General features: G+C 48.0%; 1 protein-coding gene across 8 annotated transcripts in view; it reads right to left on the bottom strand.

Annotated features, from left to right (window-relative positions):
* Positions 1-14287, bottom strand: part of DIXDC1 (DIX domain containing 1) — a gene marked incomplete at its 3' end in the record, with an annotated part of 67032 nt that overhangs the window by 29213 nt on the left and 23532 nt on the right. For 4 of the 8 annotated variants that reach the window (XM_079788757.1, XM_079788756.1, XM_079788759.1 and 1 more), the window contains 4 exons: positions 10448-10577; positions 8429-8554; positions 5965-6196; positions 5291-5398 (listed from right to left, as the gene is read on the bottom strand). In XM_079788757.1, the coding sequence (XP_079644883.1) occupies positions 5291-5398; positions 5965-6196; positions 8429-8554; positions 10448-10577 (596 nt within the window). Of the gene's footprint in view, positions 1-2413; positions 3696-5286; positions 5399-5964; positions 6197-8428; positions 8555-10447; positions 10578-14287 lie in introns of those variants that run through there. The other 4 variants (XM_079788760.1, XM_079788761.1, XM_079788763.1 and 1 more) reach the window with 3 other exon arrangements.

The following is a 14287-nucleotide window of genomic DNA, read 5'->3' on the forward strand; positions in this document are numbered from 1 at the left end:
AGGATTCACTGACCCACTTAACATGCCCCTGAAGTCTCCCAGGCTAATCCTCACAGCCACCATCAGGAGTTAACATTTCTTCTTTCCAGAAACCAGTAAAGACAAGAGGCAAGCACAGAGGAGGTGCCTAGAGAATTCAGAGCCCCTGACACAACCTGAGGACTAGGTTCTCATCCTCCTCGTTGTCCAAAGTTTACAGGCTTCAGTGGAAATGCCCTCAACCAGTAATGCATTCTCATCCTTATTAGAACACACACAAAAATTTAAAGTTGTTGCTTCTTCAACTTAAAGAAAGGAACTTAACCAGACCTATAGATCTACAACCCAAACAAGCAAGGGGGGTGAAGAGTGGCAAGAAGTGGCATTAAGAAAAGGTAATTGCGCCCTAGCCAGTTTGGCTCAGTGGATAAAGCGTCAGCCTGTGGACCGAAGGTTCCCAGGTTTGATTCCGGTCAAGGGCAGTTACCTCGGTTGCAGACTCCTCCCCAGCCCAGGCCCTGTTCGGGGCTCGTGCAGGAGGCAACCAATCAATGTGTTTCTCTCACATCGATGTTTCTCTCTGTCTTTCCCTCTCTCTAAAAGATTAATGGAAAAATATCCTCGGGTGATGATTTAAAAATAAATAAAGTGTAATTTAAAAAAAGAGAGAGAAATTTCTAAAAAAGAAAGAAAGGAAGGAAGGAAGGAAGGAAGGAAGGAAGGAAGGAAGGAAGGAAGGAAGGAAGGAAGGAGTTGCTTTATGGAATTCTCTTATCCACCTTTCACTACTTAGGTAATCTGACTTCCAGGCCAACATGCATTAGCTGCTGGAAAAGCACTAGTTTAGGGGTACCTCTATAATAATAAAAGTGTAATATGCTAATTAGACCGGACAGCCGAACGACCTCCCGGACGTCCTTCCGGACGACCTTCTGGTGAAGCCGGGGCTACGAGGGCCGAGCCCCTTGCACAAATTTCGTGCATCAGGCCTCTAGTGTTATTTATATAGAAAAAATTTAAGCCCTAGCTGGTTTGGCTCAATGGATAGAGCGTCGGCCTGCGGACTAAAGGGTCCCAGGTTCAGTTCCAGTCAAGGGCACATGCCTGGGTTCCGGCCTCAATCCCCACTAGAGGGTGTGCAGGAGGCAGCCAATCAATGATTCTCTCTCATCATTGCTGTTTCTATATCTCCCTCCCTCTCTGAAATCCATAAAAATATATTTAAACAAAAGAAACAGATTTATGACTGCTCAGGCCTCAGCATTCGCCTTATAGAAATTGGGATCCACGTGCCGAAAGAGGCCTGAAGCAGCTGCTCCTCTTTGAGAACTAAGACACTTTCTCAGCTGACAAGGTGCTGTGGTTGACATGTCCCACTGCCTGCATTGGACGGGCCACAGTGGGTAACGTGTGAGAGGAGGGTGGGTTGGGGGGGGCGGGGTGTGAACCAGGATGCTGCTTTCCTAAAAGCAGAGAGCATGCTCAGCTCCACCTTCTCCCTCCTGAGTGAGCTGTCTCCCACATAAGGGCAGAAGGAGGCGGATGTCTGCATATCCAACCCCACTGGGGGAGTGGCCGAGCAGCCAGAAGAAAACAACATTTTTCTTTCTTGAATTGAGGCTGCCAGTGTGTGAGGCCAGAGAGCTAAGGCCATGGAACTAGATGGCCAAGTTAAAAGAGAAAGGACCGAGGAAGAAAAATCCCGAGGCAAGAAGAACCTCATGAATGAGGATGGTGCATTAGATCCTCTTCCTCAAGGCAGAGAAAAGTATTTTCACACTGATTAATTACATGCTATAGGCTCTGCCTGATGTGCTTTGAAGCCCCATTTCATAAGCAAGTAATCCCCCTACCTGCCATCATAATCCTCTCAAATCAGGGAACAAGTGATTACAAATCAGGTCTGACCGATACACTTAATTCCCACAGGATTAACATCTCTCCAACCTTAATTTATCAGAAAGCGGTCCCCCAGCAAAGATACTTGCAAATTAGAGTCAAATTAATTTTTTTAATCGGTGAAGGGCCATAAGCAAGAGAGTCCTGTTCCCCCTGAAGTGCCTTCCCTGAGCAGAGACAAGACAGGGTAAGGGGCCACTCTTCCCCTCTGCTGGCGCCAGCTCCCTCACCCGCTGTATTTTATAGTGAGAACCCCAGCTCCCTCTCCCGCTGTATTTTATAGTGAGAACCCCAGCTCCCTCACCCGCTGTATTTATAGTGAGAACCCCAGCTCCCTCACCCGCTGTATTTTATAGTGAGAACCCCAGCTCCCTCTCCCGCTGTATTTTATAGTGAGAACCCCAGGCCAGCAGCCTGTTCTCCCCAATACAGCGCCCCCCACCATCCCCGTCTACCTCTGGCCAACGGCATCCTCCAGTCGGGCTCTGCTCCCACCCATGCCCCCACCTCCAAAGCCAGAGTGGCCTCAGCTCACCATTTGACTTGCGTCCCTCCCATGGTCCCTCCTGGCTCCGAGCTCAGCAAGCCTGCTTCCCGGGGTGAAGTGGGGGGCTGAGAGTCACAGCGCTCCCAGATTCGGGCATGTCTCCCCGAGCTGGGGCAGGTCAACTACCCGGGAGAGATGGGGGAGGGCTGCGAGGCCGGCGTCCCGGCCCCAGGGACCGGGATGCTCCGGGTCTGTGGCGCGCGGTCCCGGCAGCTCAGACACGGCCGCAGCCGGGGCTGGGCGGGTCCGCCTCCCCTCGCAGGCTGCGGGCACCGGCGGCCGCATGGCGGTGTCCGCGGCCGCGCGGCTGGGGGCTTGCCCGGGGCGCGGGCATCTCAACCCATCTCCGACCGCCAGACGCTCCGCGGCTCGGGCAGCGCGGCCGGCCGAGTCCCGGGCAGCGGCGTGCGGGCGGGGGACCCCAGCTTCGCAGCGCCTCCCCGGCCCTCCCGGCCCCGCCCTGCCCGCCCTCCCCAGGCGGCCACACGCCGCCGGGCAGCGCCGGCTCGGACCCAGGCGGAGCCCGGCGGGGGCGCGGCCGGGCGGGGGACCGGGGGAGCACCCGCCAGGCAGGGAGGGGCCGCCGGCGGGCAGAATCCCCAGGGGGGCTGGTCCTGGCCCTGAGAACCCCGATCTGTACGCGTTGCCTTCTCCACCCTGAGCCCTCCCTTCGGGGACGCAGAGGTCGGGGTAGGCAGAAGCCAGCTTCTTGAGGGTGCGGTCTCCCCCGGAAGCCGCGGAACGCCCATCTCTCCCACCTCCCCTCCGGGCGTTTCCGCGTGTGCCTTTTTACCCACTAGGATCATTCTGCTCGGACACAGGGAGAGGCTGGCCTGAGGTCTTGGACGCACCGGGCCGGCAGGGTGTCCCTCGAGGAGGGGGGCAGGGAATTAGACACTGAGGGCTATCCTCCAATCTTAACCTTCTCCCGGTTCCCAGTCACATCCCATTAGATGGGCTCCCCCTGAGCAAGGGTGGAGGGAGGGAGCAGATTGTGCCCAAGCCTGCTGGGTCCCAGGGAGCAAGCTGAGGAAAAGGCAGGGTGCTGACTGAACACCCTAACAAGGTGAGTGAGCGGTCAGCTTAGAAGAAAAGAACAAAATCAGGAAGGAGTCAAAGACAGAAAGCGGAATGCAAACTGTTCTCTGAGCCCCTCCTAGAAAACTGTCCCATCAGCCCACTGCAGTCGGAGTTCCAGTGGGTCACTAAGTCACACTCTCACGGTGGCTGCCCCAGTCTGCGTCCTGCCAGAGAGGAAGGAAGCAGCTGCTCTCAGGAAGAAATCGAGGCCCCCCACCCCCGCCCCCCAAACACACACCCCCACAACGCTGGCAGGCACAGAAGAGCAAAAGGCCTGTGGCCATGCAGGAAGCAATAGATCTCATCATACAACGAAACATCCTTTGATTCTGTACCAAGTGACATTCTAAGAAGCAAGCAAGGAAAAAATGGTTTGGATTCTCACTAAAAGCACGCCTATTGCTTCATGGGTACAGGGTTTCCTTTTGGGGGTGATGAAAATGTCTTCAAACTGGATAGAGGTGATGGTTGCAAACATTATGAAAGTACTAAATACCAATGAATTGTACACTTTAAAATGATTAATGATTGCTGGGCCTGAGCGGCTAAGTTGGTTGAGCATCATCTTGTGCACCGAAAACTTACAGGCCTGGGACACTTACGAAGGAAGGCAACCAATGGATGTTTCTCTCTCACACTGATGTTTTCTTCTCTCTCTCTCTCTCTCTCTCCCTCTCTCTCTCTCTCTCCCACATGTCCACACACCCCTTCCTCTCTCGAAGCATGTCCTCGGGTGATGATTTTTAAAAAGTAAAATGATTAATGGTTAACTTTATGTTTTGTGAATTTTATACATAAGAAAGCACATCTATTAAATGTGATCATTAAAGTTGAGCAAGGTTACCAGAATATTAAAATGGGGAAAGAATTGCATGTGACCTCCACAGACTAGGAAATGGTCCATCAAACTAAGATGGAATATTATTAGAAAAAGAAATAAGAGGAAAAACACCAAAGACACATAAAATGCTTATAAGACAAAGAGCAATTAGGCTTAACTAGAACAGCCTAAGCTGGATTGAGGCAGGAGACAAAAAAGGTCAAAAGAGCAAAAATTAAACACGATTCAGCAATGAAATGAAGTTAGTAAATAAGCTAACATGACCTGAGGATGTGTTCATAGGAGCATGATTTACAGAAGCCAGGAAAGTAGTCTTCCTGCCACTATACCTGGCATTGATCAGGCTTTTATGAGAGCACTGTGTCCTGTTTTGGTCTCCCCACTTGGCTCTATAGTATATAGGCAGCCTTTCAGCTACAGTCACGTATGTATTCAAATCATTAGCCCACTCAAATATGTACTAATCTGCCATAATTCCCAGCCCTGTAAGTGAAAGTCGGAAACAGTCTAATGCTCTACGACAACTCTGCTCATTTTCTCTTGCTACGAGCTTGATGCAGCCCTGTCAGGTCATAACTTAGTTATACCCAGACAATAAGCCAGTGCGATGGAACTGGTTCTCATAAACGCTGGCAGCTGATATACAACATCCGAACCACCAAGCTGGACCATGGCAGGTCCCAGCACGGGCACTGTGGCTCTGCACAAAGCTTCCTCAGGTGGGAAATTCACAGCATCCCACCCTCCCCTCCTGCCAGCACAAAACCACGAGGCAGTGCTGAGGGCTACCCCTTTAAGGCCAAACACAATCGGAGGGAAAGAGAACGGGTTTAGGTGCCTCATGGCCTGTTGTGTTGCTACTTGAGGCTAAGAACCCCGAGACTCCCCAGGAGTTCAGCTTTTAGCCAGAACCGGAGTGGTAAAGAATCTGAGGCCACGGTTACCTGGAGCAGCTGGACTCAGACGGGGACCTTTGCTGCCCTTCGTACTGCTGCACCAGAGCTCGCACGCTCCAGTACGGATTCTCGATTTCCTCGTCCGTGCTGCTGTTCCTAAAGTCAGAGGACACCAGCAAAGGAGAAGGGTCAGTCCTTCACTTCAACTCATCAAGTACTGACAGATGGCCCTCTTGTGAACACTATAGGAAAGATGAATAAGGCAAAGCCCCTGCCTTAGAGACACTTGAAACCTAGCAGGGAAGACAGATACAAAAGCGCATAACTTCACCAATCTTTGCAACACCTCAGGGTCATGCTTAGCACACACACAACCGCCAAAGCATTTCCTGCTGTGACTCCGGGGGCAGCTTGGCCTTCAGGGTACATTCCAGGGAGAGACTCCCGCAGATGAATGGAACATTGCTCCCAGTGAAGAAAACACACAGTGCCAATGGCATCTCTTTACAATTCTGGGCACCAGAGCAACAGATTACCTGTCATTCATCCACTTTCTGCTGACTGCGAATAGAACTCTTCAAAAGAAAGGGCTTTTCTCTTTCTAAGTGCTCTTTTCTGCAACGTGGGGCTGTTTGGGTGATATTTTCATCTACTGCAGATAAGCATTTAAGGGAAAAATATCAAAGACAGTCCAGTTTCCATTCTCAGATTTCCACACTTACCTCTGTCTGTACCGAAAGACGTCCCGTCCTGACCGTGACATGTCATGACACACATCAGCCAGAGCAGCAGCTGCTCCCTGGGCCACAGCCGTGGCACAGTGTGGCTGGTGACTCTGCAGAGGGGCTCTGAAGTCCCGTCCTTGGCTCACTGTCCTGCCAGAGCCGGGTTTGAAGTGAGCTGCCAAGGCAAGCACCAGCCGCATGATAGACTTCAGGTTTCCTTCCACAATATCTGGGGGACAGAACAGACCGAGAGGCCCTCAGAGGGAGGTAGGGGGCCGAGGCCTCATTCACTAAATACGCACTTGCTAGGGATGCAGGTGAGCGAGGCAGTCAAGCTCTCTGTCCTCACAAAGCCGTGTTCAACGGGGACACAGAAGATTTAAAAGCAATTACAATGAAGTACAGTAACATGTTATGGTAGAAGTACAGGATTCCTTGGGGGCTCAGAGTAGAAGCATCGTATCTAGTCTAGAGGGCTCAGGATTCCCAGAGGAAGTGAGCTCTAAGCTGAGACTTGGTTGATGAATGGTGGTCCATCAGATGGAGGAGAAGAGGGAGCAGCAAGCATGAAGTCTAGAGGCAAAAGAAAGCATGACACACTGGAGCCTCGCTGTCTGGTGTGGGAGCCGCTAGCTACACTGAGCACTTAAAAGGTAGCTATAGTCAGAATTGAAATGTGCTGTAAGTGTTGTATTTACTTAGCACATGCACACCCAAAAAGAGAATGCAAAATATCTCCTTAGATGTAGTACAAAAAATAGAATGCAAAATATCTCATTAATAGTTTACATTTTGAAATAATATTTTGGATATATTGAGTTAAAGAAATTTATTATGCAAACTGGCTCACACTTTTTTCTTTTGTTTAATGTGGCTACTAGAAACTTTTTATTACACATGTGACTCACATTATACTTCTATGGCACAGCTCTGCGGTGGAGGAGCTGAAAGGAGTCCAGCAGAGGTCAGGTCAGGAAGGGCACGATAAGCCATAGGAAGGACTGCGGATTTTATCCTAAGGACCCTCCGAGGCAGAGGACTGCGTGAGCATATGTACTCATGGTAAGCTCATTCTGGCGGCAACGTGGAGAGCAGATGGGAGGACAAACATCAATGCAGTGGGACTAATCAGGAAGCCAGGTAAAAGACTATGAGGTCCTGCGTGGCAGTGTTCCCTAAAAATAGTTGACTTTAATGGGCCAGATCCCCAAGCCCACTCCTAATGGGGACCAGATGAAAGAGATTATCGCATTCTAAGTTTGCCCTAGAAAAGAAAAAGGAATGCAGGCAGAAAAAAATGTGATAGGTCTGGTGAAAGTTAATGTAAGGAAATTGGTAAAATTCTATTTTTTTTTTTTTAGTTGCATAGCCTTTTAGATATGCAAGGTTTTGAAAGGATTGATTGATACCTTCTACAGGGTGCTCTCAATGGTTAGCATCTACCCTTCCTGAATGACCCCAACACAGTGAACATCAGTAATAAAAACATGACAGGAGTGCCTCCTCTTCCCCCATTCTCACAGGTAACCAGGCCCAGAAACTGAGGCTGAAACAGAACCGGATTACAGTCAGTTCTAGAGAAATGGCGAGAGGACTGGGGCCTGTGCTTTCTTTTCTTTTCTTTCTTTTTTTTTTTTTCTCCAATATATTTTATTGATTTTTTACAGAGAGGAAGGGAGAGCGAAAGGGATAGAGAGTTAGAAACATCGATGAGAGAGAAACATCGATCAGCTGCCTCCTGCACACCTCCTTCTGGGGATGTGCCCGCAACCAAGGTACATGCCCCTGACCGGAATCGAACCCAGGACCTTTCAGTCCCCAGGCTGACGCTCTATCCACTGAGCCAAACCGGTTAGGGCTGGGGCCTGTGCTTTCTGAAGACACCTACACCCTTTCCTCCTTGCAGCCTGGGCTCAAGGGGACTGAGAAGTGTCCCCTTCTGGCCACGTGGCTACAGGAGAGGGCATGTGCTGAGGTCACAGAGCCCCTCCATCTTACCAGGAATATTCTGTGATGTAAAAAAAAAAAATATGCTAGAAAATATTTTCCATCTGGAAAACTGGATGGAAAAAAATGTAGGCTATTATGATATGAAATAATTATTGGTCATGAAACCATAGGAACTTCAAAAACATAAGCTATCCTCATTTTTATTACTTAAACGAGAAATTCTAAAACTAATGTCCCAATTTTGTAATTTCTTCTCTATTAATTGTCCTACACACAGTCAAGCAAACCTTTATTCAATTAAAATGAATAGAGAACTTCTATCTTCATCCAGGTTTCCAAAGTAGTCAAATTTTGATAATCACTCTGTCCCAATAAGTTTCTTTCCGGGAAAATGACATGAAGTCATGGGGCTAATCTTCCTCCTGTCAATTGGATCCCTTGACTACACACTGAGCAATTGCCAGCCAAAGATGAGTGTACTCGTCCACCAAGAACGTGAAGAGGCGCTGACCTTTAGCTGAAGTCTGGTGCATACGAATCTTTTTGGAGGCCACAAACTGTAGCACCTTCTCCACATTATTCTTCATCTCCTGTTGGTTTCTAGGACTCAGCTGTACCCCACTCAGCTTTTCTCCTGCTGTTAGAAGACAGAAAATATATGAAGTTATAAGAAGAAATAATATCAAAGTCTCATCTAGCCAGATACAGAGAAAGGGAATATTTGATGTAAAGAGTAAGATTATATATAAATACCATACAAGTTTTAGTGGAGTAGTGGGATCCAAAGCCTGAGGAGGGCTGATTAAATAAGGAATGGGGAAAGGGAGTGAATTCAGTGAACTTTTCTAGAAGGCAAAGTCACAACGGAATGCCACAAAAATACTTGGGTTTTGGAAAAATGAACACATATTCAAACTGCTTGTATATATACAGAATATCTCTGGAAAGAAATGCAAAAAACTGCTTACACTGATTGCCCCAGAAAAAACAGGTAGCTGGCAGAGGGACAGAGGTGGAAAAAAAGGCTTTTGACTTTATACCCTTTTGTACCTTCTGGGTTTTTTATCTGATTATATTTCAAGTATAATCTATTGAAATAAGTGAAAAATTAAATGTTTAGAATGAGCTTGGAATGAAAGCAGATCTAGGTTTGTACCACTGCTCTGACACATACAGTTATGTGATCTTGTAAAGCTGCTTAGCCTTTTTAAATCTCATAAAATAAGATAGGGCACTCATATCATGCCCATGTCATACATCCATCAAAGTAGCATGCTTAGCACAATGCTTGATATATTCTTATTGCTCAATGAATTTATTTATTTTTATAAATCCTCTTTTTTAAGCTTGTTTCCTCAAAATGGGGATAATATTAGCTGTTTCTCAAGGGTTGATGATTAAGTGAAATTAAACAAGATAGAAAGTATTCAACAAATGGCAGCTGCTACTACTATTACCATTGTTACCATCATTATCAATGAATACTCTGATGAGTCTCTGAACTGTGCCAATGAGGGAGAGGCTGCCTCTAGCAAACTGGGCTTCTCCACCACTGCGACCCCTGCATCCCTCCAGGACTCTCAGTGAGGTCAGCTGACTAATATAACAATCAGCGTTTGAGTACCTGTCATGTGTCAGGCACTTGGGTAGGAGTTGTGGAACCAAAAGTACAGGGGAAAAAAAATGCTGTACCTGCTCTTAAAGAGCTCAGTGTACACAGGAGAGATAGCTGAGCAATTACCATTCAGTGAATGGAAATAAAATAATAACAGAGCTACATACAAATGCTATGAAAATAAGGTTATGGCACCATCTACAAGAGTGAGTATCAACAACTCCAGGGCTCCAAAAGGACCAGCCCTTTCATGGAGCATATGGTAGTCAGTATCTGCCTGGCTACTACCTCCTTTTCCAGCCTCGGTTCAGACATCGATTCTTCTGACAAGCTACTACTGAATCTCCAGAACTGGGCTTGGTGATCCCCCTGCCATGTGCCCCATCACTTTCCAGTCTTTCCAACTAGACTGGGGGGAGGGGAGCTCTTGAGAGCTTAGACTGTGTTTATTATCATATTCCCAAAGCATAACACAGTACCTGGCACACAGTGTTTATTGACTAATAAATAAATGAATTAACTTTGGGAAAGTATTCTGTCTTCTCTACTTTCAGTGCCATAGATTTTATTTACAAATATATATTTATTGATTTATTTACTTTGTTAATCCTCATCCAAGGATATTTTTCCATTGATTTTTAGAGAGAGTGGAAGGGAGAGGGAGAGACAGAGAGAAACATCGATGTGAGAGAGACACATCGATTGGTTGCCTCCTGTATGTGCCGAACAGGCCCGGGGAACAAGCATGCAACTGAGATATGTGCCCTTGAAGGGAGTCGTGGACCCTTCAGTCCATGGGCTGACGCTCAATGCCATACGTTTTAAAGAAGAAGCCATCTGTTCTGAAAGGCATATGAAGGATAAAGAAGGTCAAGTTCTGGTTTATGTTAGCATCAGAGTCCAGGGCCAACTGACCAACAATCTCGATGAGATGAGCCAGGATCACCCCATCCCGAAGGTCCTGTCGCAGGTCCTGTACGGGCTTCACTGCTGGGCTCCTCCTCAGCTGCGCGTTCACCCAGGCCACGTACGCCTGCAGTTGCTGCTGAAAAATGAAAGGTGGAAATAAGGGGAAGGTTGCCTGTTATTCTTAACCTCCGCCCTGCACATCCAAGGCCGAATCTGAGGTTGAGCTACGGTGGGCAATGCGTCACACCCAGAGGGAGGAGGAGCTTTTAAGGAAAGAAAGAAGTAAGATGGTCAGGCATACAGCACGTTTTAAAATTCCCTAGTTTTATGTTAGTCTCCAAGGATCAGCTAACCTCTGACGAGGATGGCAGTGTACACACAGATAAGGAGACAAGTGTGTCAAGGACTACAACTCCTGTTTTTCTTGAGTTTTGCCTGGATGAGGTCCAGACCCACAACCACAGCCAGTTTTTGGTGTAATCACTGCCACCAGCAACCCATCCTGCTTCCCAGGAACTCATGTCCCGTACGCACAATGGGCTGTGATAGTCATAAGAATTGATCTCGGGGATCAGGAATAAACAGTAAACCAAGCTCAGAACTGCCTTTCCCTAGCTGCTGTTTTCACAATGAGACTTAACTGAAATCATCTCATACTGAACCTAAGATTTATTCTCCTGAGCCTATAATCCTGGGATTGCTACAAAGTTAGTTTTAATCCGTGCTTTATATTGTCAAAGAGGATCTAGGCACCTAAAACCTGCACAAACTTACCAAAGAAAGGCTATGGTAAGCAGTGTTCCTGAAAACTAAGGAAAGGTTGGGGGAGAGGGGACACTTTCATTTATTTTCCGACAAAGCTAGGGTCCAGTATCCTCAGACGCCTGTTAGGCCCAGGTAGGGACATACAGCTCATCCAAACCCTTGGATGACCTTACATGTTCCGCTTGTCCCTTACACAGAGCTTGTATGCAGGTGTTTATTCTGATTATTTGGTCTGAAGATGGGCACTAAATATCAAAGTAGCACATGAACAATGTCATAGTACAGGCAGCACTCTGTCTGGTTTCTGTAGAAGCCCAAGACCCTGAACCTAAAAATTAAGTTTAAGGGCTAAAGTATTAAATTATAATTTGATTAAAGTTCCGTTGACTTCTAAGCCCCAAGTACTTCCTTAATAAAGTGATGTTGGCAATTACTCATTGGCAGCTCCCTGGGCTTAAATTAAATCTTCCTTATTTTCTCTAAGTTGATTAGTGGGAATAAATAAAGTCCTTTGGAAGACAGTACTAAGGCAACAATCAATCAGCTACTGACAAACTAGAGGAATCACTGTGATCAGCAAGAGGTGGGAAGGAGGGAATATTTATTGAGTACCTACCATGAACTAAACATCATTTGTGTTTTATACAGCTAATGAATATACCTGGAACAGGGCTGCCGCACAATTGATGCTTACTAAGTGGTCATTACTGTTTTCATCATACCATCATTTAATTCAATCATGAAAAAGCACAGAAGGGTCAGTATCATCTCCAATGGATGGATGAGGTTCAGAGAGATTATGTAACTTCTCCAATGTCCCCACAGCTAGGACATAGTAGACCCAGTATTGAAACCCACTGGGGTTCCAGCCTGCCACCGGGGCACATGCTCCTTACCGGGATCGAACCCGGGGCCCTTGAGTCCACAGGTCGATGCTCTATCCACTGAGCCAAACCGTCTAGAGGCCTAAGTATTTTTGAAATATATTTTTATTGATTTCAGAGAGGAAGGGAGAGGGGGAGAGAGAGAAATATCAATGATGAGAGAGAATCATTGATCAGCTGCTTCCTGCATGCCCCCTACTGGAGATCAAGCCTGCAACACAGGCATGTGCCCTGACCTGGAATCGAACTGTGACCTCCTGGTTCATTGGTTGATGCTCAACCACTAAGCCACACCAGCTGGGCCAAAATCCACAGTATTATTTTTTATTTTATTAATTGTTCATTTTGAAATAATTTTGTCACATAAAAGTGTCAAAACATCACAAAGACTTCCCTTATATGCCTTCCCCAAATATTTACATCTTACACAACCCAGTACAATGATCAAAACAGGAAATTAACACTGACACAAGACTACCAACTAATCTACAGACCTTATTCAAATGTCACTAATTGTCCCACTAATGTCTTTTAATTTTGGGGGGGTCAGTATCCAATCCAAGATCTCACACTGCATTTAGCTGTCATGTCTCTTTAGTCTCTTCCAATCTTTGCCCTTCATGCCCTTCTTCACAATGTTGAAGAATATGGCCAAATATTCAGTATCCTTCAATTTGGGTTTGCCTGACGTTTTCTTTATTTCTGCTCTGATCTTTATTACCATTACTAGAGGTCCGGTGCATGAAATTCGTGAACGGTGGGGGGTCCCTCAGCCCAGCCTGCACCCTCTCCCAATCCAGAACCATTCGGGGGATGTCTGACTGCCCGTTTAGGCCCAATCCCACAGGGATCCCTGCAGATCGAGTCTAAACTGGCAGTTGGACATCCCTCTTGCAATCTGGGACTGCTGGCTCCTAACTGCTTGTCTGCCTGCCTGATCATCCCTAACTGCCTCTGCCTGCCTGCCTGATCGCCCCTAACCACTCTGCCTGCCTGATCACCCCTAACTGACTCTGCCTGCCTTCCTGATTGCCCCTAATCACTCGCCTGCCTGCCTGATTGCCCCTGACTGCTTGCCTGCCTACCTAATCACCCCTAACCACTCACCTACCTGATCGCCCCTAACCACTCTGCCTGCCTGCCTAATCACTCCTAACCACTCACTTGCCTGCCTGCCTGATCGCCCCTAACCACTCGCCTGCCAGCCTGATTGTAGCTAACCACTCTGCCTGCCTGCCTAGTTGCCCCTAAGCCCTCTGCCTGCCTGATCGCCCCTAACCACTCACCTGATTGCACCTAACTGCCTCTGCCTGCCTGATTGCCCCTAACTACTCGCCTGCCTGCCTGATCACCCCTAACCACTCTGCCTGCCTGCCTGATCACCGCTAACCACTCTCAGGGAGGCGGGGCCAGCCGGGGCGAAGGGCTGTGGTGTTCTGATCTCTGGTTGTTCCACTGTTTTGGTCGCTGGGCTTTTATTATATAGGATGTTTTCCAATTGGTTACTTTTTGTGTATATGAAAGCTACTTCAGTATATTAATTTTACAACCTGTTACTTTATCTTTAATTGTTTGAGTTTTATCAGTGACTAGAGGCCCAGTGCATGGAACTTGTGCACAGGGCAGAGGAGGGGGTGTCTCTCAGCCCGGCCTGCACCATCTCCAATTCAGGACCCCTTGGGGGATGTCCAGCTGCCTCTCGCAATCTGGAACGGCTGGTTCCTAACCACTTGCCTGCCTGCCTGATCGTCCCTAACTGCTCCCCTGCTGGCCTGATCGCCCCTAACCTCCTCTGCCTCGCCCCACACCCAGGATTCTTTCCTCCGGCTGGTCGGGCCCGGGCTTCCCTCCCTCTGACCGGCTGCAGGCACCCAGGACTTGGGCTGGCTTCACCCGGGCCAGCTGCAGCCACAGGGGACTGTGGGTGGGTAGCTTTGCCTGGGCCTCAGCCGCAGGCACCTGGGACCGCGGAGCATGTGGCTTGTCCCTCTCCTGGGCGGCAGCCCCATCTGCTGGCGCCCGGGACCGAGGGTGAGCAGCTTATTCCTCTCCCGGGCCACAGCCTGGCTGGTCCCCATTTCTCTCTCCCCAGCGTTGAGTGTCTGAGCCATTATGATGTGAAGGCATGATGACCATTTGCATATTAGCTCTTTATTATAAACGTTTGTGGTTTCCAGGATTACTATCACATCAACTG

Source organism: Cnephaeus nilssonii (assembly GCF_951640355.1).
Source record: "Cnephaeus nilssonii genome assembly, chromosome: 13".
NCBI classification, from domain to species: domain Eukaryota; kingdom Metazoa; phylum Chordata; class Mammalia; order Chiroptera; family Vespertilionidae; genus Cnephaeus; species Cnephaeus nilssonii.